The sequence below is a fragment of the Crocodylus siamensis genome, chromosome 7 (assembly GCF_052110815.1).
Source record: "Crocodylus siamensis isolate JL-2025a chromosome 7, ASM5211081v1, whole genome shotgun sequence".
In the NCBI taxonomy this organism is placed as follows: domain Eukaryota; kingdom Metazoa; phylum Chordata; order Crocodylia; family Crocodylidae; genus Crocodylus; species Crocodylus siamensis.
Window position 1 is genome coordinate 51,467,973 of NC_143401.1, and position 14,289 is coordinate 51,482,261.

At 43.2% G+C, this 14,289-nt stretch overlaps 1 protein-coding gene across 5 annotated transcripts in view; it reads right to left on the bottom strand.

Annotated features, from left to right (window-relative positions):
• The window catches only part of CTNNA3 (catenin alpha 3), a 1,496,635-nt gene that overhangs the window by 438,713 nt on the left and 1,043,633 nt on the right, over positions 1-14,289 (bottom strand). For all 5 annotated transcript variants that reach the window (XM_090056878.1, XM_090056880.1, XM_090056877.1 and 2 more), the window contains one exon: positions 9,853-10,009. In XM_090056878.1, coding sequence (XP_089913004.1) covers positions 9,853-10,009 — 157 coding nt within the window. The remainder of the gene's footprint in view (positions 1-9,852; positions 10,010-14,289) is intronic.

Consider the following 14,289-nt stretch of genomic DNA (forward strand, 5'->3'; position numbering starts at 1 on the left):
CTGAATACCCTCTCACTCGGTGGACAGGACAGGTGTTCCTGGGCAAACATGGCCAGATCCTGTCACATCTGGATGCAGTTGCCCAATAGGCTAAGGGGTCCCATTTCAGCGGCTCCATGTCATTGGCAAGATAGGTAGCCACCAAGGACTCCATGCTACCTGCTGGACGGTGGGGTCTGGTGCCTTCCCAACATGGAAGACATGCCCTTGGCCTACATTAGCAGTGGCTGTGGTAGAGGAGATTGGCTGGTGATTGGAGTGCTGGCACAGGACAGTGGATCCCCCTCTTCCATGTCCCCCCACCTCTGCCCTTCTGCCTCCCTGACTCTGTTCACTAGCACCTCTGTCCGGTGATTGAGGGTTTTGCTGATGCAGATGCTCCCCTGCACCCTTGGGTCTCACATGGCTGCCAGCATGTGGACCATACTGGATTGCAACAGATCCAGCCATTTTTTGATGCCCTCCTTCAGCTCCTTTACCAGTGCCTACACCTTTGGTGAAAGTAGCTTGCCCCAGCCAGGAACACTGATCCCCTGGAACTTCTCCATTTGATTCTCAGGCTCCTTCACTATGGGGATCACCTGGCTAAGGAGGGCATCACCAGCACTGAGAATCTCAGTGGCCTCGCAGAAGGGTTCGAGGACCACCAGGTTCTGGGAGATGGTATCCCACTCAGTTTTGTTAAGGGGGCCACTGATCCCAATCTCCCTGAACAAGGCCATCTCATGGATGGCCTTCTGCTGCTCAACCAGCCTTTTGTGCGTGTGTCCGGTCTGTGTGTAGTATACATAATATATGTTGTGTTTTGCTGCACAGTGATGACAGACTGCAGGAAAAATAGATTGCTTTTTGTGGGGCAGGGGCGAGGCAGAAGACAGGCTAACAAGAACAAACAAGAAGATTTTGTGGGAAGAATAAGCTGAAAGGAATGGATAACAATAGGGATGGTAGGCAAGGGTAAATAGGAAAGGATTGAATAGAACTTGGTGGCAAGAGGCTACCTACTACCAAGCCAGAGCCCTTCAGAACCCTCCCACTTCTTAGTTTCTATTTCTTGCACGTCTGCCTTCTGAATCACCAAATCTTTTCCAATTTTTTTCCAAAGTGATTTGGAGGTTTTGATTTGATTCAGAGATTTTAACAGGTCTCTTGATTCAATTCAGATTCAAAGATTCAGCTGCCAAATTCAGCTGAATCTCCTCTGAATCAAATCGGTTACCAAAGCTTCACACTGCCCTAATTGTTACCATTAAATGACCCAGAGTTGATCAAGAAAGCTAACCTCATCTACTTTTCTTAGGCTTGAAAGTTACACATGATGGTGCTGTTCCCAAGTTTTACTTTGACTATGTATTTAAAAGATTCCATTACTTAACAGTTAAGAAATTATGTGCTTAGTGAGAAGGGACTGCATTGTTTATTTTGTAAAAATAAATTTATGAATTGATACGCATTAACTGTCTAGCTTCTTCTGTGTAGAATGACAAACTTATAATAATCAAGTGCAAAATGGAAAGTAGTAGCTGCGGACACAGATTATACATGCAGAGGATTATCACATCACACACGAAGAACAAAACCTTAAATTATCCATTTCTGAAAACAGTGAGAAATTAGAAGTGATAGAAAAGCCAGAAAGAATGAAAGCTCAGAAAAGAAATTACGCTCTAGGACCCTAATTTAGCAGGGAACTTAAGTATGCACTTTAAATCAATCCATATTATGCAGAACACTTAAGCACACTTCATTTTAAGAATGTGTTTAAATTCTACTAAGGTAAATGAGACTTAAGCATTTTAAGATTAGACATTCACTTAAATACTTTCTTGAACGGTTGTTGATTTTAGGCCTAGATGATAGCTAAACTTCTTGTAATTTTAAAAATAATTCTTGTAGGCACACAATGCATCTTAGATGCTGTGACTTTAATAGAAAACTACAGTAAAATCTCTGTTATTTGGCATACATTGGCGATATGTAGGGGTTGCATGCAGTTGCATGTGCACCCCCTGAGTTTGCCAGTGCCTGCCTGCAGTTGCTGCTTGCCCCACCATCCCCCTCACCACTGACACTGCCAGTGGCATCTGCAGGTAGTCCTGCCTAGTGCAGGGAGAATTTTCCTGCCTAATCCAGAGGAACTGGACCCAATAATCTATAAGGCCCCGTCCAACTCATTACAATCTATGAATCTGTGGTCACCAACTATCAGTTGGTGCTTGCCAGTCCTTCTCCCCACCCACCACCAACAGCACTGTCGCTGCCTGCAGGAGCTCGCTGCTCACTTCCACCATGCTCCTACTGCTGACAGTGATACTGCCGCCTGTGGGAGCTCACCATACTTTCCCCACAGCCTCCGGGGACATACAGCGCTCATGCCAGCATGAGTGGGGAATGGGGGGTGCCGATTATCTAAAAATTATGTTTATCTAAGATTTATACTCCAGGAACAGTACTTGTAGTGCAAATAAATACATTACAGGATAACATACTATATAAAGAACAAAATAGTATACAGATAAAAATGCCATAATAGTCAGCCAGGGAAGCCTAGCCACACACTGCTGCAGCAGGGGGGAGAGGCACACAAACCCAGATACCCTGCATGGGTACCCTCAGGGCAGTGCAGCAAGCAGGCAAGTGTCATGGCATGGCACCATATGTGTCCTGCCACTGACTTTCTGGTTAATGAAGTATTCTGGTTAGTTCAATGCCAGATAACAGAGAGAATTTACTGAATTTGGATAATGTATTACAGCCATGGTGCTCAACCTCCAGCCTGTGGGCCAGATTTCATAGATTTCATAGACATTAGGGCTGGAAGGGACCTTAGAAGATCCTCGAGTCCAGCCCCCTCCCCAGGGGCAGGAAGTCAGCTGGGGTCATAGGATCCCAGCAAGATAAGCATCCAAATTTCTCTTGAACACGTTCAAAGTAGGTGCTTGAACCACCTCTGATGGCAGGCTATTCCAGGCCTTGGGGGCTCAGACAGTAAATAAGTTTTTCCTTATGTCCAGCCTAAAACAGTCTTGGAGGAGTTTATAACCATTCGACCTTGTCATCCCTTGGGGCATCTGGTGAACAAACATTCCCCCAGATCCTGGTGAACACCCCTGATAAACTTATAGGTGGCCATCAGATTGCCCCTGAGCCTGTGCTTTCAAGGCTGAAGAGTCCCATAGATCTCAGCCTGTCATCATAATGTCTGCTTTCCTGACCTCTCATCATGCATGTGGCTCTTCTCTGGACTCTCTCAAGCTTCTCCACATCCTTTTTGAATTGTGGAGCCCAGAACGGATGCTGTGCTCCAGCTGTGGCCTCACCAAGGCCAAGTACAAGGGAAGAATGACGTCCCGGGATTTTCTTGAGAAGCATTTATGGATGCAAGCCAGCTTTTTGGTTGTTTTACTAGCCACAGCATTGCATTGCAGGCTCATGTTCATCTTGTGGTCAATGATGACCCCCAAGTCTCTTTCTTCCGTAGTGCTAGCCAGCGTAGAACTGCCAAGCCTATAAGGATGCGGCAGGTTTTTCCTCCCAAGGTGGAGATCCTTGTATTTTTCAGTGTTAAACACCATCAGGTTCTCATCCACCCATTTCCTGAGCCTGCCAAGGTCAGCCTGGATCGCCTTCCTGTCCTGAAGTGTGGACGCTTTAACCCAGAGTTTGGTATCATCAGCAAACTTGCCCAGTTCTCTTCCGATACCAATGTCTACATTGTTAATGAAGATGTTGAACAAAATAGGTCCAAGGACAGAGCTTTGAGGGACCCCTCTGGTCACAAGGGACCACGATGATTGACTTCCACAAACCACCACCCTCTGTGTCTGACCACAGAGCCAATTCCCCAGCCAGCAGATCATGGTGGACCCAAGGCCACAAATGTCCAGTTCCGCCAAGAGGTTATCATGGGATACCAAATTGAAGGCTTTTTAAAAGTCAAGATATATGACATCAATCTCTTCCCCCTTATCCCGGTGATAGGTCTCCTGGTCTTAAAAGGAAATAAAATTGGTCAAGCAAGACCTACCCACAATAAACCCATGCTGGCTATCCCTCAGGATGTTGGCATCTGCCAGTTTGTTGAGAATGGTCTCTTTTATAATCTTTTCTAAGACCTTCCCTGCGATAGAGGTCAGGTTAATGGGCCTGTAGTTTGCTGGATCCATTTTCCTCCCTTTCTTGAAGATAGGCACCACATTGGCCTTTTTCCAATCTTTGTGCACTTCACCAGAGCACCAGGAGTTCTCGAAGATCTGTGCCAGGGGCTGAGCTATGATGCTAGCCAGCTCCTTGAGAACCCAGTGGTGTAAATTGTCAGGGCCAGCTGACTTGAAGGTGGCCAGCCTCTCCAGGTGTTCCTGCACAAGGTCAGGATTGGTAGAGGGCAAGGAATCTCCCTCACCTGGGCCTCTCTGTCTCATAATGGGCAGGGGCATCCCATGGGAATGGTGAAAGGCCAACGCAAAGTACCCATTTAGTAGGTTGGCTTTTTCCTGGGCGTTGGTCATCAGTTGTCCCTTCTGGTTCAGCAGGGGTCCAATGTTGCCCTTGCTTTTCTTCCAGCTCCCCACATATCTGAAAAGGGACTTTTTATTATCCTTGATACTAGTGGCCAGGTGGTCACAACCTTGGCTTTCCTGGTTCACTCCCTGCAGGTCCAGACCAATGTAGAATATTCCTCCTTGAAGGTGGATCCCATCCTTCATCCTTTGTAGGTCTTTCTTTTTAGATGCAGGAGGTCCGCTAGTTCCTTGCTGAGCCAAGGGGGCTACTGTGCCCTTTTGCTGCCTTTCCTCCGAGACAGAATAGCCTTAGCTTGTGCATCTAGGATCACTCCCTTGAGGAGCAACCACTCTTCCTGTACTCCCCTCTCCTTGGGGTCATGGTCCCTTAGGGCCTCACTGAAAAGCCTCCTGAGCTTGTCAAAGTCTGCTTTCCTAAAGTTGAGGACTTCTGTATTGCTGAGTGACTTGCTAGCTTTTCAGCAGATGGTGAAGGTGATCAGCTCATGGTCACTGTCACCCAGCTGCCCTTTGATCATTCGGTCACTGATTATGTCATCCCCAGTTGCCAGTACCAGGTCAAGCAGCGCTTTACCTCTCATTGGCCCATAGCCTTCTTGTGTTAGATAGAACTCATCCATGCAGGAGAGGAAGCTTTGGAACTGCTCAAATTTGTCCAAGTGCTCTTACCATGAGATGTCTGAGTAGTTGAAGTCTCCCATGACAATCATGGACCTGGAGCATGAGGCCTTAGCCAATTCCCTGGTAAACTCCTGGTCAAGCTCTTGATTTTGGATGGATCCTATCCTCCATCCTTTGTAGGTCTTTCTACACCAATTTGTCCCCTGTGCCATGTTCCCCATGGATTTTAACTCAGAGGGTCTCCAGTCGTCCACTCTGGTTTCCAATATCAGCTTGCAGGGATGCATAGCTCTCCTTGACATAGAGAGCTACACCCCCTCCCCTTTTATCCACTCAGTCCCTCATGTACAGGGTATAGCTGTCTATACCTGTGGCCCAGTCATGGGTGGAGATCTCCCCAGGTCTTCCTATAACATAATAGTTATTTGTGTTAAGCAGGAGGACAAGTTCCTGCTGTTTATTCTCCAAGCTCCTGGCATTTGTGTACAGGCACGCAGGTATGCTTTTGAGGGTTCTTGCCTTGCCTAAAGGTCATTCCAGGGCTTGGGTAGGGGTGGTATCCCTTGAGTGCCTTGGTCTGCTGGCTTTGCAAGGGTTTCTCAGTGAGCCAACAGTAGTGGTAGTCCCCCCACATCCCCTGGCGGGCTTAGTTTAAATCCCAGTGGAGCAGATCAGCCAGTCTGGCAACTCATTTCCTTCCTCATCAAACAATGGACTGTGGTCATGGAAGCTAAAGTCTTTCGTTCACTACCTCAATCCTCCTCTGCCTCCTCAGCCCATAGCACAAGACAGGAGAATCAAAGAAAACACCACTTGTGCCCCCGGACTCTTTAGCCCTGCTTCCAAATCCCTGTAGCACTTCATGACCTGGCTGGTAGCACTCCGAGCTGTGTCACTGGTGCCTACATGGACAAGGAGCATAGGGTAGTCGTCAGTCGGCTGAAGGAGTTTAGGGATTCTCTCTGCAATATCTCAGATACGGGCTCCTGGGAAGCAGCAAACTTTTCGGGCTAAGGATTCAGAGCAGCAGATTGCCCCCTCAGTCCCCATCAGGATGGAGTCTCCTACAACAAACACTCTGTGTTTTGTCTTAGGGAAAGCAGGGTGGGTAGCTACAGTACAGCCTGTGTTGCCTGTGGCATCATATCATCTGGATAATGGGGCTCCATCTGCATCCAGAAAATCGGCAGTGGGAAAGTGGTAGCACTGCTCCCCACTTCAGTTGCCAAATCTCCATACCCATGCGGAGCCTCAGGCCCTGCACACTGGATCAAATCCCTGATCCCAGTGTTCAGGGCTCAATGGGGGCAGCACCAGGCCCCAGGACCAAATCTTGGTGTGATGGTGTGAGGAGGTGGCACTGGACTACTGGGACCAAATAGTGGCATGTGGAAGATGAGAAGAGGCAGTGCCAGCCCCCAGGATGTAATCCTGGTGTGCAGTGCTGGATCCCCAGACCCCAGTCCTGGAGCATGGGGCAGGGAGGGGGCAATGCTAGGCCCCACAACCTGATCTGACCTGCAGAGAGATGGATCCAGCTCACAGATGGGCTCCAGGGCACTCATCTGGCCTGCAGGACCAAAAAGTTAAGCACAACTGTATTACAGTATTTTATCATATACCACCAGCCACCAAATAAAAACTACACACATTGTGTTTGGAAGGTAGAATGTTGGAAAAAGTATTTTTCCAGTCATGGCCTAGAGTTGGATTTTTTTATTAAGAGACAGTCCTGTAAGATGGCTGCCAACTTCTTTCTGGGACAGCAAACAGGAGAAATGTAGTCCAACATTAACATTTTCACAGCCGTTCTCAGTTTGGCAACCTTTTTTTGCTGCTTGTTTGGCTCTCAGCCAAAGCTCTTGCCAACTTAAGTGTCTGTAAGAGTGTTAATACTGGACTCCACCCCTCTTGCTTGGTGCTGGAGAGGGAAGCTGGCAGCCATCTTACAGCAGTTTCTCCATGCATCTATTCCTCCACTTTTCAATTCCAACAAAGAAAAATCAGTTTCCCTGTTTAAGATGTGCACCCCAATTTCTGGAGACCTGATTTTTTTTGGAGGACAGATGTACATGGTACAAGAGTGGACATGACATCTTCCTGTAACTTACATTTTATATAGACTAACATAAATTAATATAATTTCAGAAGCTAAAATGTTAGATGAGGTTATTTTACGTGCATGAAATCTATTTTGCAAAATCAATTAATGCAACCCAAATCAAATGAAAAAGTTGTAGTAGTATATGTTTCAACAGGATAGGTACAGTACACATTTTTAACAGAAGCCCTCCAAATCATCATTTAAATATTGTAGACTTATGTTTTAAATCAAGTGTTCCTAACATACATCTCCCAGGCTGATTTGGTCTAGAGCCACTGACTCCAATCTGTGAAACTGAGGACTTTCTGCTCACCTTCCTGCAGCCAGAAAGCTTTGAATGCGTCATACCACAGCTAGGCAGTTTGGGAGAGGGAGGACTACACGTGTACCATGCCACAGCTGGGGAGTAGAAGGGGATGTTTTGTGGGTGCTACACTACAGCTGGATATAGAAGGGTAGAAGAGATGGAGGCCAAGTTGGGAGCACCACCCCAGCTGAGACCCAAGCTAGCTTGATCCAGACCATGGCTTCAAGACTTTGCTTTTCTAAATCTATGGAAGTACTTTTTTTTCTTTTTATTGAATGAAACTCTACAGTACCATTAAAAAGATTACTAAGGTGATTATAATATTAGACAATGAAAACTATGTATTTTAATGCCAGGGTGTCAGAGACTCTTTCAAATAGTTTTGTATCTTTGACATCATTCCAAGGCTTCAGCATTAATACCACCTTAGCAACTATTGTTGGCTTAAAGTTACAGCTGCTACTGTTGACTGTAAGAAAGAAAAAAAAAAACCAGCCTGGAGGTAGCAAAGCATTCATGAACTTTCCTGACATTTACTATTTACTTGTAGGGAAAAAGTCATTGTTCAGCTTGTTTAAGAAAATGCAGATTTTCTCTGTATCTTTGTTTTGTCCAGATGTGAAAAAACTTTTTGCCTCTAAACACAATTTTTAGGGAGCAGAGTCAGCATTTCAATACCAAGAAGAGTGGTGCTCATTCATGAAAATTTTGCCTCTAAACAGTTCTAGTTCCATAGTCAATTAATTATATCCAACAAAGAAGGCAAATAATTTAAAGAAGCCTACAAATGGCCTTATGACAGCCTGTGTATTCAAAGAAACAAACCTGAATTGGATAAATGGGCATAGTTCTGACTTCATGTATATTTGTTATATGCTTTTGCAATAACATAGTTGGAACTATCCTGGCAAAGTCCAAAGCAATCCTTGATCCTATGTGTTGGACTCATCAGGACAGCTAGAGAATAGTACAACACACATTCACTATAAAAAGGGAGTGAAGTTTTGCTCAAATAAAAAAAAAAAGGCTTACTTCTGCCTCATGCCCATGTTCATTTGAATTAAATGAATCTTAACAGAAAGAAGGTAAGACAAGAGAAATGAGATAACTCATCTGTATGCTCTGTTTACATACTAGTTCAGTATGTTAATAATACTGAATATCTTCAGTTTTAAAAGTACATTTTCCCTGAAAAAAATGTATAACTCCTGGAGACTGATGGAAATGTGGAAATGTTACAGTATATATGTTTAATTTATGGTGTACTTTAAGTATATCTTAGCATGAAAGCAAAGCTTATATGATATGAAAATATTTTTGAATGCCTCATTGGGAATTTTTGTTAAAGGGACAGTAACTTATAGTGCATCCAGTTTTCATTAAGCTCTAATTAAGGATATGTAAAAATTGTGACCAGCTCCTGACCCTAGAACATTTCTGTGTATGGCACAATTCAGGAAAAAGAGAATACATAGCTGATTTTATACCAAATTTGCACCCCGCACCAAACATGAAAATCCTAAATGCTCAATAAGACTTCTTTACCTCATGACATGGTGTATTTAAACCATTACGACTTTGGGTTTGTTTGGGTGCTATACTTAATTATCTGGGGGGGGGTTTAGCCGGGGGTGAGGGGGAAGGAGGGTAAAGCCACGTTTCGACATCACTTACATAAAGATTACCAATCTTTGTATCAAAATATCATTCTAGAATATTTTTTTAGAGCCACACCAGACAATGCTGTAGGGAAAAAAAAACTTAAAGTTTGGGAAAGGTTCAGGAAATAGAAAATAGTGTTTTTCTTTCAGGGTTACAAATATTCATAGTTTATCACATGCCCCAGGATATTTGGTGTTTTGAATTCAAGTATCAGGTTAAGGAGAAAATGATTTCTTGAGAGCCTCATCTTCCTATTTTTTTAAAAGATAAAAAAAAAAGAAAGGTTCTCTCTTGGTTGCTGAAATAACTTATCATGAAGTATCAGCTAAATGCACCTTAAAAGGTTTGAAGAAGAAAAAATAAATCTACTTGTTTTGTTTCAGTCTCAGGACTTTTAAGTAATTATTCTGTTTGTTAATGTTTGGAGTTGACAATAGCATTCTCTCCATCCTAATTTAACCTGTTGTGTTATGACATATTACAGTTACTTCTTTTAGGAGGTAGAAAATCTTAACACAGATTGATTTCCCATTTGTTTATTATTGGGTTTTAAGTAAAAATACACTGAATGCAATTTAAATAAGTTTACAAGAGAAAATAAAAAACAGCTAATTATATTATGAAAATTAGCATACCTGATACAGCAAGAAAATCATCAATACTTGTTATGTCATCCACAGCTTCAGTGAAAACATGTAGATGATTCTCCCATGTGCTTTTGTACATTTCCATGTTGTTTTTTACCACCTGGCTTTTTGGCCTGACAGCAAGAGCCAAAGCAGCATTGATAACCTGAAGAAAATAAAATGACATATTAATTTCACCTGAAATAACTGAAATGCATAAGCTATTATAAAATAGCTTTTATTTTTAAGCATTAAAGTTATGCAATCTTTATGCATAATTCACAGTGGGAATACTAGCATGACACTTTTAGGTCAATAGCCCTGTTGAGTTCTTGGATTTGAGTTTAGTTGCAGTGTAACTAAGGAGGATGGCAAACAAACCTTTCCTTTTTCAAACTGACTTAGGCAATTCTACTTAGTACAATGTCAACCATTTTTTCAGGCATTAAAACAAAGAAGAAATTCTCATTCTATAAAGTATTAATAAAAAGATGCTTTTGCTACCTAAACTTCAGTTTTGGCTTTATAAAACTATCAATAGTGATCACCTACATTCTAAGGGAAGCAACATTAATTATGTGAACATTAGTCCAAATGGATCACGCAGATGAGATGGGATATGCTTAGCAACACTTGTTACAACTCTATAAAAGTTTAAATCTGATTCTTCTGAATTCTGCAGATATAGGAATAGGAAACCTGCCCCAATAAACAATGAAACATTCATAGTTAGCCATCAGAAGCCAACCAATTTCTAGCACTGAGAAAGACCATAATATTGGATTTTAAAATTGCTGCCCCTTTCTAATGCCATTATAACTCTTCAGTCAGTTGATTAGTCTTCTCCCTGATGCAGCTTTACTGAAATCATATTCATTACTATTTTATACACCAAATTAATACATATTTCTAACCATTAATTTTAAGCTTATCATTCTCTTTTTATATTACCCCTCATTGAGCAATAATACCAGACAGCAACTCATAGATGTGAAAGCTGATATCTGATGCATACGAAAGAGAGATATTACCACTATACTGTATTTGTCAAATACTTTAATCACACTAGAGATTAAACTAAAAAAAATATCAAAACACAAAACTTCTTGAGGAATAAAACATATTATAAATCATACCTTACATCACACTAATACCCAGTTCTGGCAATGTACATCATGGAATACACATGACTGGAAAAATATTCTCTAATCTACTCTACTGTGGTCATCTGGTTGGAGGAAAATCTGGAAATTGCAAATTTTCTGGTTCTACATCAAATGGATATGCCTTCTTGCTGTCTAATCTTAAGCGGATTTCTTAACCTTGTAGTGAAGCATACAAATAATTTACACTAAAGCTGACAGCTTCATTCCCTTTTTTTAGTGAGTTTCAGTATTCTTTTCCCTAGACATTAAGAACTTCTGAAATTAAAAAAAATATATACATAACATTATCATCATTACTATTATCAATATTCAGGAAAAAAACCCAGAATCCTGAAATATGCTTTTGGCTGGAAAAAGTCTCCCATTTTACTTGCAAATACATCTCAGGTAGAAGCAATTTGATCAAAGAATAAAATTACAACATGCTACAGTAACTCAACTAGAAGCAGAGAAAAGTATATTACCAATGTATGTGGCCTTATATACAATATCGCTCTGACATATTATATAATAGTACATTAGGGAAATGATCTTATAGAACACTCAGTAAATAAATAAATGTTAAGAGATGCTTGTTATTCACTTATGACAGAATGAAGATATCTGGATCACTTAATGCAATTATTGAACTTTTGTTTGAATATTATTGATTTTTTTTTCCAATGAAAACTTTTCTACTTGGATCTCGCTGGGCACATCCAGACGAGCACGCACATGCCTCTTGCCCCATTTCAAACCCCTTTAAGATGGGGCAAGAGGCACGTGCAGGAATGAAAAAATGTTCCCTGGGCTGCAAGTTTCAGCACCAGGGCTCCAATGCCAGTAAGAGGTTGGGGGGGACTGGAGAAAGGGGGAGAGAACTATGGTGGGAACCCCTGCTGGCCCCACCCACTCCAACCCTGCCAGCCCCCCAAGGCCCCCAATCCCTGCCACCCCATCCCAGCATCCCAACAGTAAAAAAACAAAACAACCCCCCCAGCACTTACCAGCAGTTCCAGCTGCTGTCAGGGTCACTGGGGCCCCGCCCACACAGCATGAGCAGCTGGGGCAGCCCCAGCCTGGGGCCTCCTGCTTCCCTGTGCTGTTCGGGGGGGGGCTCTGCCAGGAGGCCTCAGAGATGCACCCCCCCCACAAGCCCCTGCTTCTAGGGTAAGTAGAGGCTTTTGTGGGGGGGTTCTTTTTTTTTTCTTTTTTAAGTGACTGTGCCTAGAGTTGGGGGGGGACAGCCATGGGGGCCTGGGGGTGCAAGTGTAGGATGGGGCCAGGCAGGGCAGCGATTGGGGGGTCTGGGGAAGCAGGCGGTGGGGCTGCAGCCATCAGGGGGCTGCAGCAGCTGGTGGGGGATGGGGCCGGGTGGGGCAGCAATCAGGGGGCTACGGTGGGGCATGTGGGCCTTGCAGGGGGTAGCCCCTGTGGGGGCCATTTGGCCCCTGTTGGGGGGCTGTAACCCCTGTGTGGGGGCCATAGCCCCTGTGGGAGGAGCGCAAATATATATACACATGAATTCATGAAACATGTATTTATAGTTCACTTTATTATTATGATAGAGACATGGTAGGCTTCCACGTTGCTTTAACACTGTAAATATATCTATAAAACAGTGCCCAACTGATTGCTGTCTCTGTCTCACTCCCTCTCTCTTTACAGTGGTGTTTTGTTTTAATTGTGGAGGAAAGTGGATTTTGGGCTATTTTACAATGTGACCTTGGGATTTTTTTTTTTATCAGGGATTTTTCAGCTTTCCAATAGGGAACACCAGAATTCCTGCTAAGGAGGCCAGTGGCAGGGCCCTGCCTACTCAGAGCTGGCACCTCAGCTCCAGCTGGCTGCAGCAGACCTTCGGGCCAAATGGGGCCAGGAGGACATGCTTTGACAGTTCAAAGCTGGCCACCACACTGGGAATATTTTCCAGGAAATAACTGCCCAGATGGCTGGGCAGGTGGCACACATGGCAGTAGTGCCACATAGAGGCCAACTCTAAAGCCACAGCCCACTGACAGCTGGCCCACAGGGAAAGAGGCCTCTACTGGCTGTGCAGTCCCCATCTGGGTCTGGCAAGTGCGCAGCAAGTCAAAGCCAGGCAGCAGCCCCCACTGACAGACTGCTGTAGTGGATAAAGGGTGCAGGAAACTCTCAGGGCTGCTTCAGAAGTCTAGCTGACACAAGGGGTAGTGTTCCCAGGTACCAATTGGCTGGGTACTGAGTAGTTAGTCTGAAAGATTCAAATTTTTTTAAAGCATCACGTCCTCTGTTTACAATTCAAATATCAGCCAATAATAATATCCTGATCTGCAGGATTTTACTATCAGTCAGCCCAATTTCAAGGAAACTTGTCAAACCAAACACACTGACAAACACCTTTTGTTTTTTAAGTCATCCATAAAGCTGTGCCAACAATGGTTTGTCCAAGACAAGTGCAGATGGAACCTTAACCGACTTATCTTTTTCCTTTCTGACTGTAATTTGATTATTTAAACATGCTTCTAATTCCCCTCTATATTTAACACACTACTTCAGCACATGTCTGTTGTTATGGGTATAAACAGATATCACCAAATGAAGCAAATTATCTGTGATGAGATATGTTAGGGTCAGGCCTCTACTGCCCTCAGAAGTGGCTGGGGCCTGATCTTGTGGAGCAACACTTGGGGAACTGTGCTGAGAACAGAAGAACCCCAGGTTTCCCCACTAGCAGAAGAATACTAAGGATTCCATGGAAGACAAGGTTCTTTAAGTAAATATAATATTTTTTATTAGAATAACTAAACAGTTGGAAAAAATGTTTTCAAGCTTTCAAGCACAAACAGTCTTCTTTTCAAACTTAGGGAAACTCTGCTGGTGTTTTGTGTGTTCTAGTGGGTGGAATAAAAGCCAATATGTAAAATGCAGGTTTGTGAAAATGCAAATGTGTGGCAGCAAAGATCAAAGGCCATGGGAAATGTAACTGTCTTATAGTTTTTAGCAAAGACTTTGTATTATTTTCTCTTTTTTTGTGTGTAACTGCCGCGTGGCACTCTCACATTTATGTAACCTTGAAGTAGACTGTTAATCAAAATGAATGCTTTGTACTTTTCTCCACTGGCATTAAGCTACACATGCACATTCTGTAAATTTCATTTCTTATCTAAAAGTGTCATTTCTGCAGAAATGAAACTTATGTAGAAAATCTGCCTAGCAATAATTATGTAAAAGAAAATTATCCTATCTGTATACTATAGTTAGTGTCATAGAGGCAGTCCAACAAACATTTATAAAAGAGGCAAAAAAGCAGGAAGCAGCA